At 44.7% G+C, this 15,077-nt stretch overlaps 2 protein-coding genes across 3 annotated transcripts in view; one reads left to right on the top strand and one right to left on the bottom strand.

Annotated features, from left to right (window-relative positions):
- The window catches only part of Fam104a (family with sequence similarity 104 member A), a 23,320-nt gene extending 8,333 nt beyond the window's left edge, over positions 1-14,987 (top strand). For both annotated transcript variants that reach the window (XM_028761257.1, XM_028761258.1), the window contains exon 3: positions 12,779-14,987. In XM_028761257.1, coding sequence (XP_028617090.1) covers positions 12,779-13,015 — 237 coding nt within the window. In that variant the 3' untranslated portion in view covers positions 13,016-14,987. The remainder of the gene's footprint in view (positions 1-12,778) is intronic.
- Positions 13,918-15,077, bottom strand: part of Cog1 (component of oligomeric golgi complex 1) — a 13,197-nt gene continuing 12,037 nt past the window's right edge. Inside the window, exon 14 of the mRNA XM_028761247.1 lies at positions 13,918-14,114. Coding sequence (XP_028617080.1) covers positions 13,971-14,114 — 144 coding nt within the window. The 3' untranslated portion in view covers positions 13,918-13,970. The remainder of the gene's footprint in view (positions 14,115-15,077) is intronic.

Raw genomic sequence — 15,077 nt, 5'->3', positions numbered from 1 at the left:
CACACACACCGTGTGTGCACAGATCCCTTTTAAAGGGATTTTATTCTTCAGTGTGTTCTAGAACATGTTCTTCCTAGGGAGGGAAGGCAGGAGAGTGAAGTGGAGATGAGGAGCACACTCAGAGTTCCAGGAAGCATGCTTGCAAGTCCATGGCTGTTACTGTTTTAACTAAGACGCTGATGGGTTCTCTGATCAGTGATGCAGATGATGCAACTCCTAACAGTTGCCATGCAGTAGCTGGGACCTCACACACACACTAAATAAAGCAAATCCTGCTGTACTTGGTTCCCACTAATAGGATTTGCCTAGTATCTAGATTCTGTACCACCAATCCACAGTCACCAGGGAGGGGACACTGACCTTCAGATTAATGACCAGGGCTAGAGTATGTTCTGCCATGTGTAGGCTTGGGTTTTGATAGCATCTTGTACCTCTAAAATCTTAGTCTGCTCATTTTGATTTTAAGTAAGTATTTAGCCAAAAAGTAGTTGAGCTGTTGTTTAATGGGATGGTTGGGGAATCCCATTTTATGAAGGAAACTAGCGATCAGAGATGCCATCAGCATCTTAGAGTTAAAACAGTAACAGCCACAGACTTTCGACCATGCTCTCTGTGGCTTTGATGCTTGAGAACGGGATAAAAATGTCTTTTATTTAACTTGAAGGCTTCTGTTTTATTTCTAAAAATCAAAAAAATTATATTTGCCTACTTTCATTTGTGTGTGTTTGTGTTCTGCTGGGCACTGTGGAGGGCTCTGGACGACCTACCCAGAGGCATTGGTGTTCTTTTTCTGACTGTGTGGGACTTGAGAATCAAAGCAGTTGTCAGACTTGGGTAAGGAGGTACCTTTGCTTGTTACCTCACCGGATCTGGTTTTGTCTTTTTTTCAATTACTTTTTATTTATGCATATGTATATGTGCCTATGTGAGTGTATGTGTGCCACATACTTGGAAGTGTCTCCAGAGGCCAGAGCAAACCAGCTCCCCTAGAACTAGATGTGAGTGCTTGTGGGCTACCTGATGTAGATGCTGGGAACCAAACCCTGGGTCCTCAGTCCTCTAATGGCAGTAAGCATTCTTAACTGATGGGCCATGCCTTAAGCCCTTGTTTTCTTATTTTAATCACATGTATTTTAGTATTAGGGTTTTTGTTTTGTTGTGAGTTTTTTTTAAAGATTTATTTATTTTACATATGTGAGTACACTGCCAGTGTCTTCAGACACAGCAGAAGAGGGCATTGGATCCCATTAGAGATGGTTGTGAGCCACCATGTGGTTGCTGGGAATTGAACTCAGGACCTCTGGCAGAGCAGCCCGTGCTCTTAACCGCTGAGCCATCTCTCCAGCCTGTGATTGTTTTGTTGTTGTTGTTGTTGGTAGTGGTGGACAGGGTCTCTCTGTGTAGTTGTTAACCTGGAACTTCCTGTGTAGACCAGCTGGGCCTTGAACTTGAAGAGATTCGCCTGCCTTTCTTTCCAAAGTGTATGATTAAAAGTATACACCACTATGCCAGGCTGTATTGTTTGTTCCATTTTGTTTTGTTTTTCGAGATAGGGTTTCTCTGTGTAACAGCCTTGGATTTCTTGGAACTTGCTTTGTAGACCAGGCTGGCATTGAACTCACAGAGATCCATCTACCTCTGCCTCCTGAGTATTTGAGTTAAAGGTGTGTACCACCCTGTCCAGTTAGGTTATATTGTTATAATTGCAGTTTATTAAAAAAAAATTCCCTTGACTCAGTTTCTACCACCTATCATTGATATCTCAGAAGAAACTAGTGACTTGTGACTTCCTTTGGGTCACATATCTTTTTCTTGCTTGTCCAGAGAAGTTTAACTGTTGAACCCATCAGAATGAACAGTCTGAAGTGTGGGCTAGCTGGTTCTCAGTACAGCTTAAGGCTACTGTAACAACAGCTTTTGTCTGAACCCACTTGCAGGTCACCAGCTTGGTATCCTAACCTTTACATGCAAGGTTGCTTGCTGGGTGTAGGCTGCTGTGCTGAGCTTGCTCTGTAGTAGGGAGTCAGTGAACAGCAGGGGACCCGGAGAGGTAGAAGGCTGGGGTCTACTAAAGTGCTCAGTAAAGCCCCCGAGGGACTGACATTTTCCCACTGGAATAGGTTCTTTTCTTTGTAGTGTAAAAACAGCTTTGGAGACTTGGCTTTTTTTCTGATAGTTGTATATAGAAGAGAAGAGTAAATTACTAATATTGTCAGTTGATTTAATAAATAGTGCATTAATAAGAGTGTTACCTTTTGATTCAAAGGCTGGCCAACAGTTGCATTTTCTTTAGAGTAAGATCAGGACCCATTTCTTGGAGCTGAAGAGATGGCTCAGTGGTTAAGAACTCTGGGTGCTTTTCTAGAAGTCCCGGGTTCAATTCTCAGCACCCACATGGCAGTTTACAACTGTCTGTAACTCCAGTTCAAGAGGATCTGACACTCACACAGACATACATGCAGGTAAAACACCAGTGCACATAAAACAAAAGTAAAGAACATTTCATGGATGTTTCTTTAAATACTAAAGTAATTTTAGAGTTCCTTTTCTGGTAGCTTGTTTTCATTTGGAAGGCATTTGTTTAATATCACTACCTAAGATGAACTTCTAAGACTTACTCTCTTCTGCTATAGGCAATAGTTGGCCACTACTGGGAAATCACTTGTGGCATTGACTCACGTGCAGCTGCTACACCAAGTCACAGGCTTTGGTTGTCGGAAAGCTGGAGGTAGCAGACACCTCTTGCCTTGATGCTCTGAGTTAAGGGCTATGAGGCCTGACTTAGATAGAGACTTGCTGTGCAGGGAGAAGCTTTGCTCTGTGCATTTTCTTCCTCTCATTTTAGTAGGTCTTATTCCACTCTGGTGGAGAAATTGGTCCACAGAAAAGTAGCATACAGGAGGTAGAAGAGGCCTTGTGCTGTAGCGCCTGCTTAGACTCACTTGTCCCCAACTAGAATGAACTGCTTTCAGAAGACAGATGCCAGTTCAGATGGGCTTTGCTAAATATAGCCAGGAGCAGCCAGCTCCTAGGCTTCTCTGCAGTCAGAGAAGCAGAATTCCTTCACTTGTAAAATTCTCAAGTAAATAGTGTGCTATGGTAGTGCCAGAGATGCAGGGTGAGCTGACAGGAAAAGCAAAGAGATTAGATTTTTTTCCTTTAAAAATCCTTACTTGCCGGGCGGTGGTGGCGCACGCCTTTAATCCCAGCACTTGGGAGGCAGAGGCAGGCGGATTTCTGAGTTCGAGAGTTCGAGGCTAGCCTGGTCTACAGAGTGAGTTCCAGGACAGCCAGGGCTACTCAGAGAAACCCTGTCTCGAAAAACCAAAAAAAAAAAAAAAAAAATCCTTACTTAGTGTTTGAGGACTTTGAATTTTAACTCCAGTGACTTAGAGAGGTAACAACTTACAAGCTTTAGGGTTCTCCTCTGCCTGTTTGTCTTCTGTGTGCATCATGTGTGCATGCCAGGAGACCAAAGGCTGAGGTGGTTTTCTTCTACTGCTCTTCACCTTAGTGTTAATTTAAAAAGCTATTATTTGTGTGTATGATGTATGTATCATGCTGCATGTTTGGAAGTCAGAGGACAACTTTGTGGTGACTCTCCTTCCACCTGTGGGTTTTGGGGCTCAAACTCAGGTGGCCAGGCTAGCACAGCAAGCGCCTTTACCCACTGAGCCATCTTATTGGCTCCCCACCCTGTTTTTTGAGACAGAATCTCTGTGAACCTGGAGCTTGCCGTGTTGGCTAAATTGGCTGGAAAGCAGGCCCTCAGGTCCCTCCTGTCTCCACCTCCCTAGTGTAGTCATCTGGGATTACAGATACATAGCACTGTGCCCAGAGTTTTATGTGGGTGCTGGGGATACAAACCCAGGTCTTCAGGTTCACACAGCAGGCACTTTGCCAACTGAACCATTTCTCTAGCCCCTGATCCTGTTTTTACATTGAGTTGCTAGTGTAAGATTAGTTTTTTAGCCATTCTTCGTGAGCCCAGATAGTTAGCACCTAGGTCAGGCACACCTCTCCCCTCAGTGAGCAAGACAGGAAGTGACTTATTAACTTGTGTCTTTCTTTTTATGAATCCTGTATAAAGGCAGCTGTGTTTTCTTTTTTACTCAACCTTTCTTTCCTTCCTTTTAAAGGTGTACTTCATTTATGTGTATGCGTGTTTTGCCTGTGTATATGTGTATCACATGTGTCTCTGATGCCCAGGAAGGTCAGAAGAAGGCATTGGAATTGGAACTGGAGTTTGAGTGGTTGCGAGCTGCCATGGAGATGCTGGGAACTGAACCCTTGGTCCTTTGTGAGAGTAACTAGTGCTCATACCTGCTGAGCTGTTTCCAGCTCAGCATTCTTTTCTAGAGGATTTACTAAGGCTGGTAAAAATGGACTAGATTGGGCAGGTGGAGTGGCTTGTCTGTAATCCCAGCACTTGGGAGGCTGAGGAAAGAGGGTCACCATTAGTTTGAGACCAGCCATAGGGCCAGCCTGGATATAAGTGTAAAATCCTGTGTCAAAAAGACTTAAGAAAAAAAGCAGTTGGGCTGGAGAGATGGCTCAGTGGTTAAGAGCACTGACTGCACTTCCAGAGGTCCTAAGTTCAAATCCCAGCAACCACATGGTGGCTCACAACCATCTGTAATGAGATCTGATGCCCTCTTCTGGTGTGTCTGAAGACAGCTACAGTGTATTCATATATAATAAATAAATAAATCTTTAAAAAAAAAAAGGAAAAAGGCAGTTATATCTCACAGGAGCTGGTCTTGCTGGTTTGAGGTGAAGCTGTATATGGGGTGTAATTAGTGTCTGCAAGTTGTACTAGATGCTCCCGTGCAAACCTGCCTTCCCTAGTACAGAGTCCCCTCCCTAGTGTTTCCATTACAGTCAGAAGTGTTACCCACTGCCGTAACTGAGGAGAGCTGCCTGTTGAGCATCAGTGGGAACATGTACAGCATTTATATATTCGCTTTCTCGCTCACTCACTCACTCACTCACTCACTCACAGGTAGGATTGGACTCAGGGCTTTGTATGTGCCAGACAATGCTCTATTGCTAAACTACATCCCTGGCATAGTTTAGCATAATCTTTTTAAAAGATGCCTTTAATTTTTATTTTGTGTTTAGTAGTGTTTTGTTTGCATGAATGTCTGTACTACATAGTTGTAGAGGTCAGAAGAGGGTGTAGGGGCCGGGCGGTGGTGGTGCACGCCTTTAATCCAGCACTTGGGAGGCAGAGGCAGGTGGATTTCTGAGTTCGAGGCCAGCCTGGTCTATAGAGTGAGTTCCAGGACAGTCAGGACTATACAGAGAAACCTTGTCTCAAAAAAGAAGAAGAAGAAGAGGGTGTAGGTTTCCCTGGAACTGGAGTTACAAATGGTTGTGAGCTACCATGTGGGTGCTGGGAACTGAATGAAACCCAGCTTCTCTGCCAGAGCAGCCAGTGCTCTTAACTGCTGAGCCATCGCTCCAGCTCTGAGTTGGACATAAATTTAAAAATGTTTAATATTAAAGTGCTCATTTTTATTTTGAATTTAAGTTAGATTTATTGTGTAATTTCTATTGCATTTACTTACATGTTTAGTGTGTGTATCTAGGTCAGAGGACACCTGGGAGCTGTCTTTCCCCACCATGTGGAAATCATCTCTTTGGTCATGTTTTGTTTTTCTAAGACGTTTGGATCTCTAAGACAGGCCTGTGCTGGCCTGAAATTCACTGTGTAGCTCAGCCTAGCCTTGAACTTGCTTTTTGTGATCCTACCTCCACCTCCCAAGTGCTGGGTTTGCATGCATGAGCTACCAGGCCCAGCTAAAACTCTTACTTTTTTCTGTTTTGAATCTTTTGTTGGGGTAGTAGGTACATGCCAAAACGCAGAATTGTTTTGAGTAGCTCTTGGGTGAGGAACTAGGACTGTTGTTTTATATAACTCTGTGGTAAAGAAATTTTGAAAATTACCCTTTTTAGGGGTTAGGGGGATAGAATCTTGGGATAGCCAGGCTGTCCTTAGACTTCTGATGGTGCTGCCTTTCATCACTGATAGGGGATTACAGGAGTGTGCCATATTCCATGTGAGAGTGTTTTCTTTGTAAGTTCATATAAATTGAAAGCATTGGTTAATGTGGAGATAGGGATAAAGGGACGATAAGGCCTGAAAGATTAAAATGCTTTCTCTAGATGGACGTAGTGTCAGGGCACAGTGTAACACACCGTTAGTTTCAGCACTCAGGAGGCAGAGGCATGCACATCTCTGTGAGTTCGAGGCCAGCCTGGTGTGCAATGTGAGATCCAGGACAGCCAGAGCTGCACAGTAAGTCTTAAAAAACAGAGGGGGGGGGGGGACCCAAAGCAAAACAACCAACCAATAAAGACTATAATATACCCTTCCTTTTTTCCTTCTCACCTCCTTCCTTCTCCTCCTCCTTGCTTGTTTCCTTTCTTCTTTCCTTCCCTCCCTCGCTTTCTCCCTTCCTTTCTTTTTTGATAAAGGGTAAAAGCATGTTCTAGGTGATAAATCTACTCATGTTTCTGATAATTTTAGTTAGCATATATTAATTATACATAATAGTAGATTTTATTATGGCTTTTTCACATGTACACATAAGGTATTTTAGCACATTAACTCTTTCTCCCCTTTCTGTTCTCCTCCCACCCAGAACCTCCCCTACTTTCCTGTCTTCATTTATTGTTTGGTTTACTATTCTTGATGACCCTGAGGTTCCTTAGGGTTGCTTGCAGGAGTGTGAATGATGTTAGTTTAGGAGCATGGGCTTCTTGCGCGGGTCTTGCACAGATAAACGCTTCTCCTGTGAGATCAGAACTTCCCAGACACTGCCATGCTCTGAAGCCTATTACCTCCCCCACTCTGCTTCCTCTGGCTCTTACATTCTTCCCTTCCCAGCTTCTATGATATGAGGGAAGAGGTGGTATAGACATCTCACGTGTGGCTTAGTGATCCTTGAAGAGTCCCACTTGCCTGCACCAGACTCACAGTGGACAACTCTGTAGTAGCAGGATGGAGATTGCAGTGGGATGGGCTTGGCATGTCCATTTAGCTTCCCCACCAAGGTGTAGGACCTCCCTGACCTTCAGCATTTGAAGGGGTTGATGGTACGTGTTGAATCTTTCCCTGGTCTCAACAGCAACCTGCGGGGTTGATTTCCTCATTACTGATTCAGTGCTGTCGACAGCACTATGTGCTTCTCGCCTGGCTGGCACTGAGGGGCTGTAGCCCAGTAAGACTTGATAAGAGATCTCCCTCAGCAGCCCGAGCAACATCATCTAACAGTGTGCCAGCTAGCCTTCAGGGAGGAAGCATCCTCAGGAAGGGAGCACCATCCTTGTTTTAGCTTCATGTCTCCCTTTCTGTAATCGGTCCTTGAGAGTTTTATAGCTCAGATAGCCCAGGCTAGCCTTAAATTCCAGAGCTTCCTACCTTTACCTTCAGAATGCTGGGATTACAGGCGTGTACTGCCATACCTGGCCTAGTTTTGATTTTATGAACCAGAGAGACTCCACAATTAATGTGCTTGCTTGGGCAGCTTTCTAAAGGTTCTGAGTAGAAAACAGTATTTAGAGGTGTTTAGTTTCTGCCATGGTGTAAAGGGTTATCATTTAAACTAGCTTCACAGCCTGGTAAAGCCTACCCAGGGGAACAGCAGTTCTTCATCCCTGGTGAGGAATTTGAGAAGACCGAGATGGCCTTCTTTAGTGTGTTCATTCTCTGCTTTGCAGTTCCTGCATCATGCCTTCTTCCTGCCTGTCTCAGCTTGCCAGGTTCCCAGGGGCCATTGATGGGTTTTCTCCCTTTGTACTTTTCAGGTTCATGGTCTGAACACGGTTCTTTTCTGGTCTGCTTCTGTGCCCTTCTCCTTCCTAACTCACCCATCTGCAGCTTCCTACTTTCCTTCCCTACCCCCATCTGCCTTGCTTGTCTGTAGCCTGTGTTATTTTCTCAGGAACATTCCCTTCCTCTCTTTGCTTGGCTTCCTTGTTGACTCAGCTAAAAACTAACAGGTAGTGTGAGCAGTGTGGTTGATATTCAGCAAGTGTTTCCTGATACCTGCTGCCCTTGCATGCATATCCTGCGTCCTTAGTCAGCTGGGTGTCTCCATCTCCCTCTGAGCCCTGCAGCCTCTCTCTGGGGTATGACATACGCCATCAACATTTCTAGTCCCCTGTGCCTACCTCCTGCTCAGCCTTATGAGGAAACCTCAATGGGCCTTTTCCGTATCTTCGTCACATACAGATAGATCCCTGGGATCCCAACTTACTCCAACTAGAGCATGCCTCGAGTGCTCAGAACCTCTCTGGGGCCTCGGTGGCTCTTGTACTCTAGCCGTGACCTCTTTGTGTTTTATGGTTCATCAGCCCCTGACACAGTCCAGCTGTACCACACTGGGAATTTGTCACCCTCAAGATACACTTTTTCCATTTGTTTGAGTTTGTTGGCTCTCCTGGTTTGTCATTTCCTGCCTATTCAAAGTTTAGCTCATAGACTAGTGGAGCCACCCTTAGATTCCTTCCTCTCTCATGTTTACCCAGCATACACCTCTGCGAGCAGTCTTAGACTCTGGTTGTCTATAGATGATGCATTACCACCATTTCCCCTGACTGAGTTTAGTAAATGTTCACCAAGTGCCTGAGCAGCTCTGGTGACAGCCTAATAGCAAGCACACACGTCTGTTTGCATAGCGGGCATGAGAACAGCTGGTGTTCTGTCAAGTACATCAGAAGCCCACAAGGACTCCACAATTTCTACCAGGACAGTGCTCTTCTGGCTGCATTGTGCTGTCAGCGGTTATGAGGATATGATGACTGCCTGTATTTGAGACCCCTTTAAGTTTTCAAAACAAGACTCTTCAGAGTGGCCAGTGCTTTCCTGAGGATGTTATTAGCAAACAGCAGGGCACCAGTGTTGGTAAAATAATTTAGTGCCTTTTAAACACAAGTGTAACAAGGGTAGTTCCCCCTTGCAGCCACCTGATACTAAAAGTTAGCATCACCTAGTGAGAGGGGCTGGATCAATCTTTGCCCATTTCATATTTTCAGACTGGGAAGGAACCTTACTTTTCATCTGTGGCTGGGAGGGCAGGTAGGCAGACAGCACAGGGGCACTTGGTGCTTGTGTTCCGAGACTGGCAATGCAGTTAATCTGGGCCTGCCTGCCTACAGACGGCTGAGGGAGGGGCTTTGTAGCACTTGTCCCATTCCTCTTCTGGAACATGGAAGGAAGACCTTGATGAGAAGCATCCCCTGGAGGAATCATTCTAGCCAGCAAGCCTTTCAGCCCTTGGTAGTCAGGGAAGGTGAAACCGTGTTTCATAATTCTAAAACAGGCCAGTAGCTTTTTCAGAGTCACAGTCTTGAAGTTGGAAGTCACTAAAGACCTTACTCTGTTTTGTGGTAACTTTTTTTTACCTGTGGTTAATTTTTTTCCCCTCTAAATACATTTTGTGTGTATAAACTCTTTTTAGTTTTTTCGAGACAGTGTTTCTCTGTGTAGCCCTGGCTGTCCTGGAACTCTGTAGACCAGGCTGGCCTTGAACTCAGAAATCCGTCTGCTTCTGCCTCCCAAGTGCTGGGATTAAAGGCGTGCACCACCACTGCTTGGCGTGTGTAAACTCTTAAAAAAATAAAATAACCGGATCTGGAGAGATGACTGAATGGCACATACTGCTGTTTCAGACTTAGTCAATTGCCAGCACGAACATGGCAGCTGATAACCATCTGTAACTCCAGTCTCGGGATCAGATGCCCTCTGTTGGCCTTCAGGCTTTGCACGAATGTTGTGCACATAAACTCTGTGTGTGTGTGTGTGTCTTTCTGTCTGTCTGTCTGTCTGTATGTGTGTGTCTGTGTGATCGTGCACACACAGAAGAATTTTAAAAAGGAAAATAGTTAAATAATGTAGAAAATCCAAATTCTAAATGCCTCACCTGTGTCTTCCAGACTTTTTTTGATGTGCATAGTATGTATATGATAGTTTGTTTTTAAACTAAAATATTTTATAAATTCTTTCAAAATTTTCTGCAGTATGTTTTGATCCCCAACTCCTCACAGATCTACCTCCACTTCCCTCTGCACTCAGCTTTGTGTTCTTTTAAAAACTCAGAGTCCAAGTGTGTGCTGCTCCTTTGGGTGTGTGGGAAAGAAAATATTTTTAAAAGGAATTTTTATTACACTAATTTATTGTGTATGTGTAAAGAACAACTTTTGGGGGAATTGATTCTCTTCTTCCAACAGGATGGACCCAGAGATCAAAATCAGGTTGTCAGGCTTGGTGGCAAATAAGTGCTAAGCCATCTTGCTAGCTCAAGAAAAAGAAAAAAGAAAACAAAAACAAAACAACAATTCTGTCCCTGTACATTATATCACTATATGTAGTGTTCTATTTAAAGAAAAAGAGACTGTGTAGATGTGTGAGTTTCTGGTCCTTGGTAATACTGAGGATAATTTTGTAGTAAGTATGTAATAGATGTGTTACAGTGTAACCAGTTCTTCTAGATGTTCGTTTGTGAGACGTTTTACCCATGTCACCATGAGTAGGATTGCAAAATTTAAAAGTGAACCTAGGAAACAAAAACAATGAACTAGAGCATTGGTGTGGCAGTATTCCCTGTCATCCCTGTCCATGGGGGCGTGAGGAAGAAGCACTCCACATGTAGGGGCAGCCTGTGCTACACAGTGAGACAGCCAGCCGCTCAGGAAACCTCTGCAGGCTCCCTGACCTGTTAATGAGCTTTCATCTTTTCTGAAGAGTGTCATTTTGGCTATTATAGTTTGAAACACATATAATTTGATATGCAAATTTGACTTACTAAAGACAGATTCTAGTTCTTGCCTTCATTTTCAAGAAAGCAGACTAAGTGGAAGGAGCTTTCTGTGGTTGGGTTCTGATCCAGAGTGACGGCCTACTTAAATATTCATGACCGGCTCAAAGTGCAGGTAGCCATTCTAGGATGTTAAGGTAGCTTAGGAAAGGCCTTTGTAAACTTTGTTTTGCTACTGGCATTGAGTTAAGGCTCAAGAAAATTAATTCCAGCCATTCCTGCCGCCTGCCTTCCTTAGAATCCTTTTCTGAATTCTATTTTAATGGCACAGACACTCCCTGTGAGCACTGGGTGTGTGCCTGTGTGAGACAGCTCAAATCACCTACGGACAAGCAGGTTTCAGGTTGCCAGTGGACACTTCTGTTTCAGATGCGTTAGCTACATGTTTGTACATCGAGTTAGGACTTAATAGTCACCTTGAAAGTATAGATCTGGGGCTGGAGAGATGGCTCAGCGGTTAAGAGCGCTAACTGCTCTTCCAGAGGTTCTGAGTTCAATTCCCAGCAACCACATGGTGGCTCACAACCATCTGTAATGAGATCTGATGCCCTCTTCTGGTGTGTCTGAAGAGAGCAATGGTGTACTCATATACTTAAAAAAAAAACAAAACACACACACACACACACAACGAAAGTAAGTATAGACCTGGAAGCTTTTATAAACCTGTGTTTATAAGTGAAATATAGAATGCTTGACAAAAAAAGTGATAGGAGAGGATAGGGGAAAGTATCTATAATCCTCCCATTTTAACTGTTTGGTTTGTTTTCTTTCCAGTCTTTTCTTTCATGTGTAGACTTTATACAGATGTAAACATTTCAAAGCAAATGCCTTTGTCAAGGGTATATGCATTGGATATAGCAAAGGGCCAAATTTCAGACAAAATTCTAAGCCAGCTCAGGGTTTTTATTGCTTCCTTAGGTCTTAAATCCTACTCAGAAAAAGGAGAGGCAGCTTTAATACTAGTGTCAAAGGGCAGACATGTTTCTGAGTGGTTTGTTTTGATGAAGTCATGCTTATTAGAGGACACATGGCGCACACTCAGGCACACATCCACATGATGGCAGCAAGATTCACAGCCCAATTCTTAACTGCAGTTTGTGTACTGAGTGGTTATAGGACATTGTTTTGCATGCAGGTTTTCAGTTACCTGGTTCAGAGTTTGTGGATGGGGGGGCATACCTTTTCTGTCCCCTGTACGAGTAACTGATACTTGTCTTTTAGCTGAGAACCACCTTTGATGACTGGAAATGGTAGATGAATGGTTCAAGCACACAGAGAAGTGAAGGAGTAAGCTGTAGGTGAAAGGAGTGGGGTCCAGCTCATGCTTGGGTTATACCCACACTTCTTGTCGGAGAGGAAGGTGTGTGAAGCCAGTGTCTGACTGCAGACAGTAACCATTTTCAAGATACCCTTTTGGGTGTTGTTTCTAATCTCACCACCTCCTTTAACGTGTTGTGCCCAGGAGTCCCCTTCCCACTGTCATGTCTCATATCTTCCATTACACCATCCATCTCACTTCCTTAAAACTTTTTCCCTTCTCTTGATTCCTTACTTTACAAGCTGTGCCTACTACCCACATGAAGCCTGGGATAGATATTAATATCATAATTTCTAGATCCATCCATTTTCATGCAAAATTCCTATGTTCGTTTTCCTTGCCATATGGCCCAGAGAGAGATACCACTCCTGGGCATGTACTCAAAGGACTTTGTGTCCCATCACAGAGACACTTACACATTTGTGTTTATTGTTGTTCTTTTCATAGTAGCAAGGAAGTGGGGGCATCTTAGGTGACTGTCGAGATGAGTGCATATGAAAGCGTGGGCACATACACAGCGGAGTTTTGTTCAGCTCTTACGAAGAAGACTCTTAATGTGGCTTCTTATTTTAAGCCCCAGCAAAGCCTTTCTGCCGGAGACTGGCTGATAGGACCTTGTCTTTTCTTTTCCTTCCAGTCTTCAAGCAGCGACAGCGGAGGGAGCAGTAGCAGCAGCAGCAGCATCAACAGCCCAGACAGGGCCAGTGGGCCAGAGAGCGGCCTGAGCCACATCATCCCGGGATCCTGCCCCAGCACCCCTCAGCCGATGCCTGAGCAGTCTGCACTGTGCCATGGCCCTTACTTCCACATCAATCAGACCCTGAAGGAGGCTCACTTTCACAGCCTACAGCACCGAGGCCGGCCTCCAACATGATGCTCCGGCAGTTTCTTGCCTTCTGTGAAGGGACAGCACTGTGCAGATTGGATATTTCAACTTAATGATTTGTTTTTAAAAGTTGCACACAGAAAAAAAAATGCCTGTTGGCTTTCAGTCTATATTTGAGTATCGGGTCAGCAGGCAGCTGTTTACTTGGGTTTTTGCTGCACTATTGCGATTTCGGAGGGGCTTGGGAGCAAGTTTTTAGAGGATTCTTTTAGAGGGCATCAAAGCTGCATCATGGCAGTGTATGAGGAAGTCTCATCCGACTGATTTCCATATCTGTCAACTAGATGCTGTATGTATGTAAAGAGCCTCTTAAAAACACGGGATCTTACATTTTTTAATTCAATAAACTAGTAAAGAATATCTAGTTTCCATGAAAAGAAACCTAAGTTTTCTCCCTAAATATAGGAAGCTTGACTCAGTGTTGCACTGACGTTAACTGCCGTACTACCTCTTAGTATGTAGATGTCTGTGGAAATGCTCTCCCTTGGAACAGAACAGTTGCCACTCTGAAGATCATGCAAGTTAAGCACCTTTCCTAGTTGTGGTCTCCATTTTACATTTGAATTTCCAGGGAGAATATCACTTCCATATCTATTTTCTTCTCCTCTGTACCCTAAATGCTATAGAGAACATTGTGCAGTTCTCAAAGAGAAATACCTAGTAACTGTTAGGAACTTGTGTATTAACAGCTTAACTGCTAGCTCCTTGCAGTGCCCATAGCCAAGGCAGAGGTCAGTGCAGACGAAGGCAAGCGGCTTGAGAGCTGAAGGAAGAGGAGGGAGATGTAACTCATGCCTACAGGCACCTCAGCCCTGCCAGGAGGGTGGGGTACACTCTATCACCGAAACTGGAAAGATGGTGTGGTGTAGAAACACGAGCAGAGGCACCTCTAGGAAAAACAATGCTCTAGTATTTATTTAGGAGCCTGGGTGTTGTCCCCATTTTATTTGGTCACACTAGAGAGCCAGGTGAGCTTGAACAGCGACGGTGTGGGTGAGTCGTCTTCCTCACTTGCAAGCTGTCTGAATACAGAGCCAGGATGTGTCGTCAGGTCGCCTACCCTGGAGAGTGCCGGGGGGCCAGCCTGCTGTTAGAGGAAGAGGAAGTGCCTTAAGCGTGCACCCGTAGCCTCCTGCCTGTCCCCTTCACTGCACCCCACTCAGAGGCCACACAGCACAGACCACAGCGCTGAGGAGCGGGGATGGCTCTGGTAAGGAGGAACTGGACGACTGGACCAGAGCAGGTTACTGTGTGATACAGCTACAGTCTGAAGGAGGCCCATGCCAGGAAGAGAGTGAACATGCAGTGCCTTCCATGGCCTCTCCTCTGAGGGCCACAGCATGGAAGGGCCAGCCCTGTGACATGGGAACTACTGTCATGAAGCCCAGAGGTCAGAAAGTAGGCTTGTTTTTTTTCCCTTTCAGGACTGTTTTTCCAGATTTTAAAACCAGATGTTTGCTGAGGACTCAGGATCTTACTGGGTTTGTTGGCAAGGAATGTGGGAAAGGATACTTTACTGGAATTTTAACAGTAAGGCAAACAGTGCTATGAGAAGAGAAGCTGTCAAGCACACATGTACACATCACAATCCAGAAATACCCAGGAGGGCTCCGGCAGGCTTAATGGATGGCGTCCTACTGAAACAAAACATGTATTAATAAAACAGTGCTCGAGGAAGCACATCTCTTCCCATCTCCCACCCAACTGAAGGCACAAAGGGTCTTCTCATGCTCTGATCACAGTGTCGGGGTGCCAGTCAACAGTCACTCACCCAACAAAATACAAGAGGCCATCTCTGTCATGTGCTGTGCCGTTTTCACAGCCTGTGGTCTGGGTCTGGGTATATTTCTATTTTGACGCTATTTGCTCGAGTCAATTGGCATCTTTCTATGAGCTCAAGCTAGTGAAACCTTGTACTCTATTGCGCCGCCATTAAAAGCAGCCTTAGTGCATTGCCGTATGGTGCCTAGTTGGTTTTTTCTAAAAGAGCTGGTGGGGGTTGGGGAGTTGAGTTGGGAATGGGGTTGGAAGAACCACAAGGGCCTCTTCT

This window comes from Grammomys surdaster, unplaced genomic scaffold (genome assembly GCF_004785775.1).
Source record: "Grammomys surdaster isolate TR1022 unplaced genomic scaffold, NIH_TR_1.0 126906, whole genome shotgun sequence".
Taxonomy (NCBI): domain Eukaryota; kingdom Metazoa; phylum Chordata; class Mammalia; order Rodentia; family Muridae; genus Grammomys; species Grammomys surdaster.
Note: the sequence above shows the minus strand (reverse complement) of the source record. Positions and strands in the feature narration are given on the sequence as shown.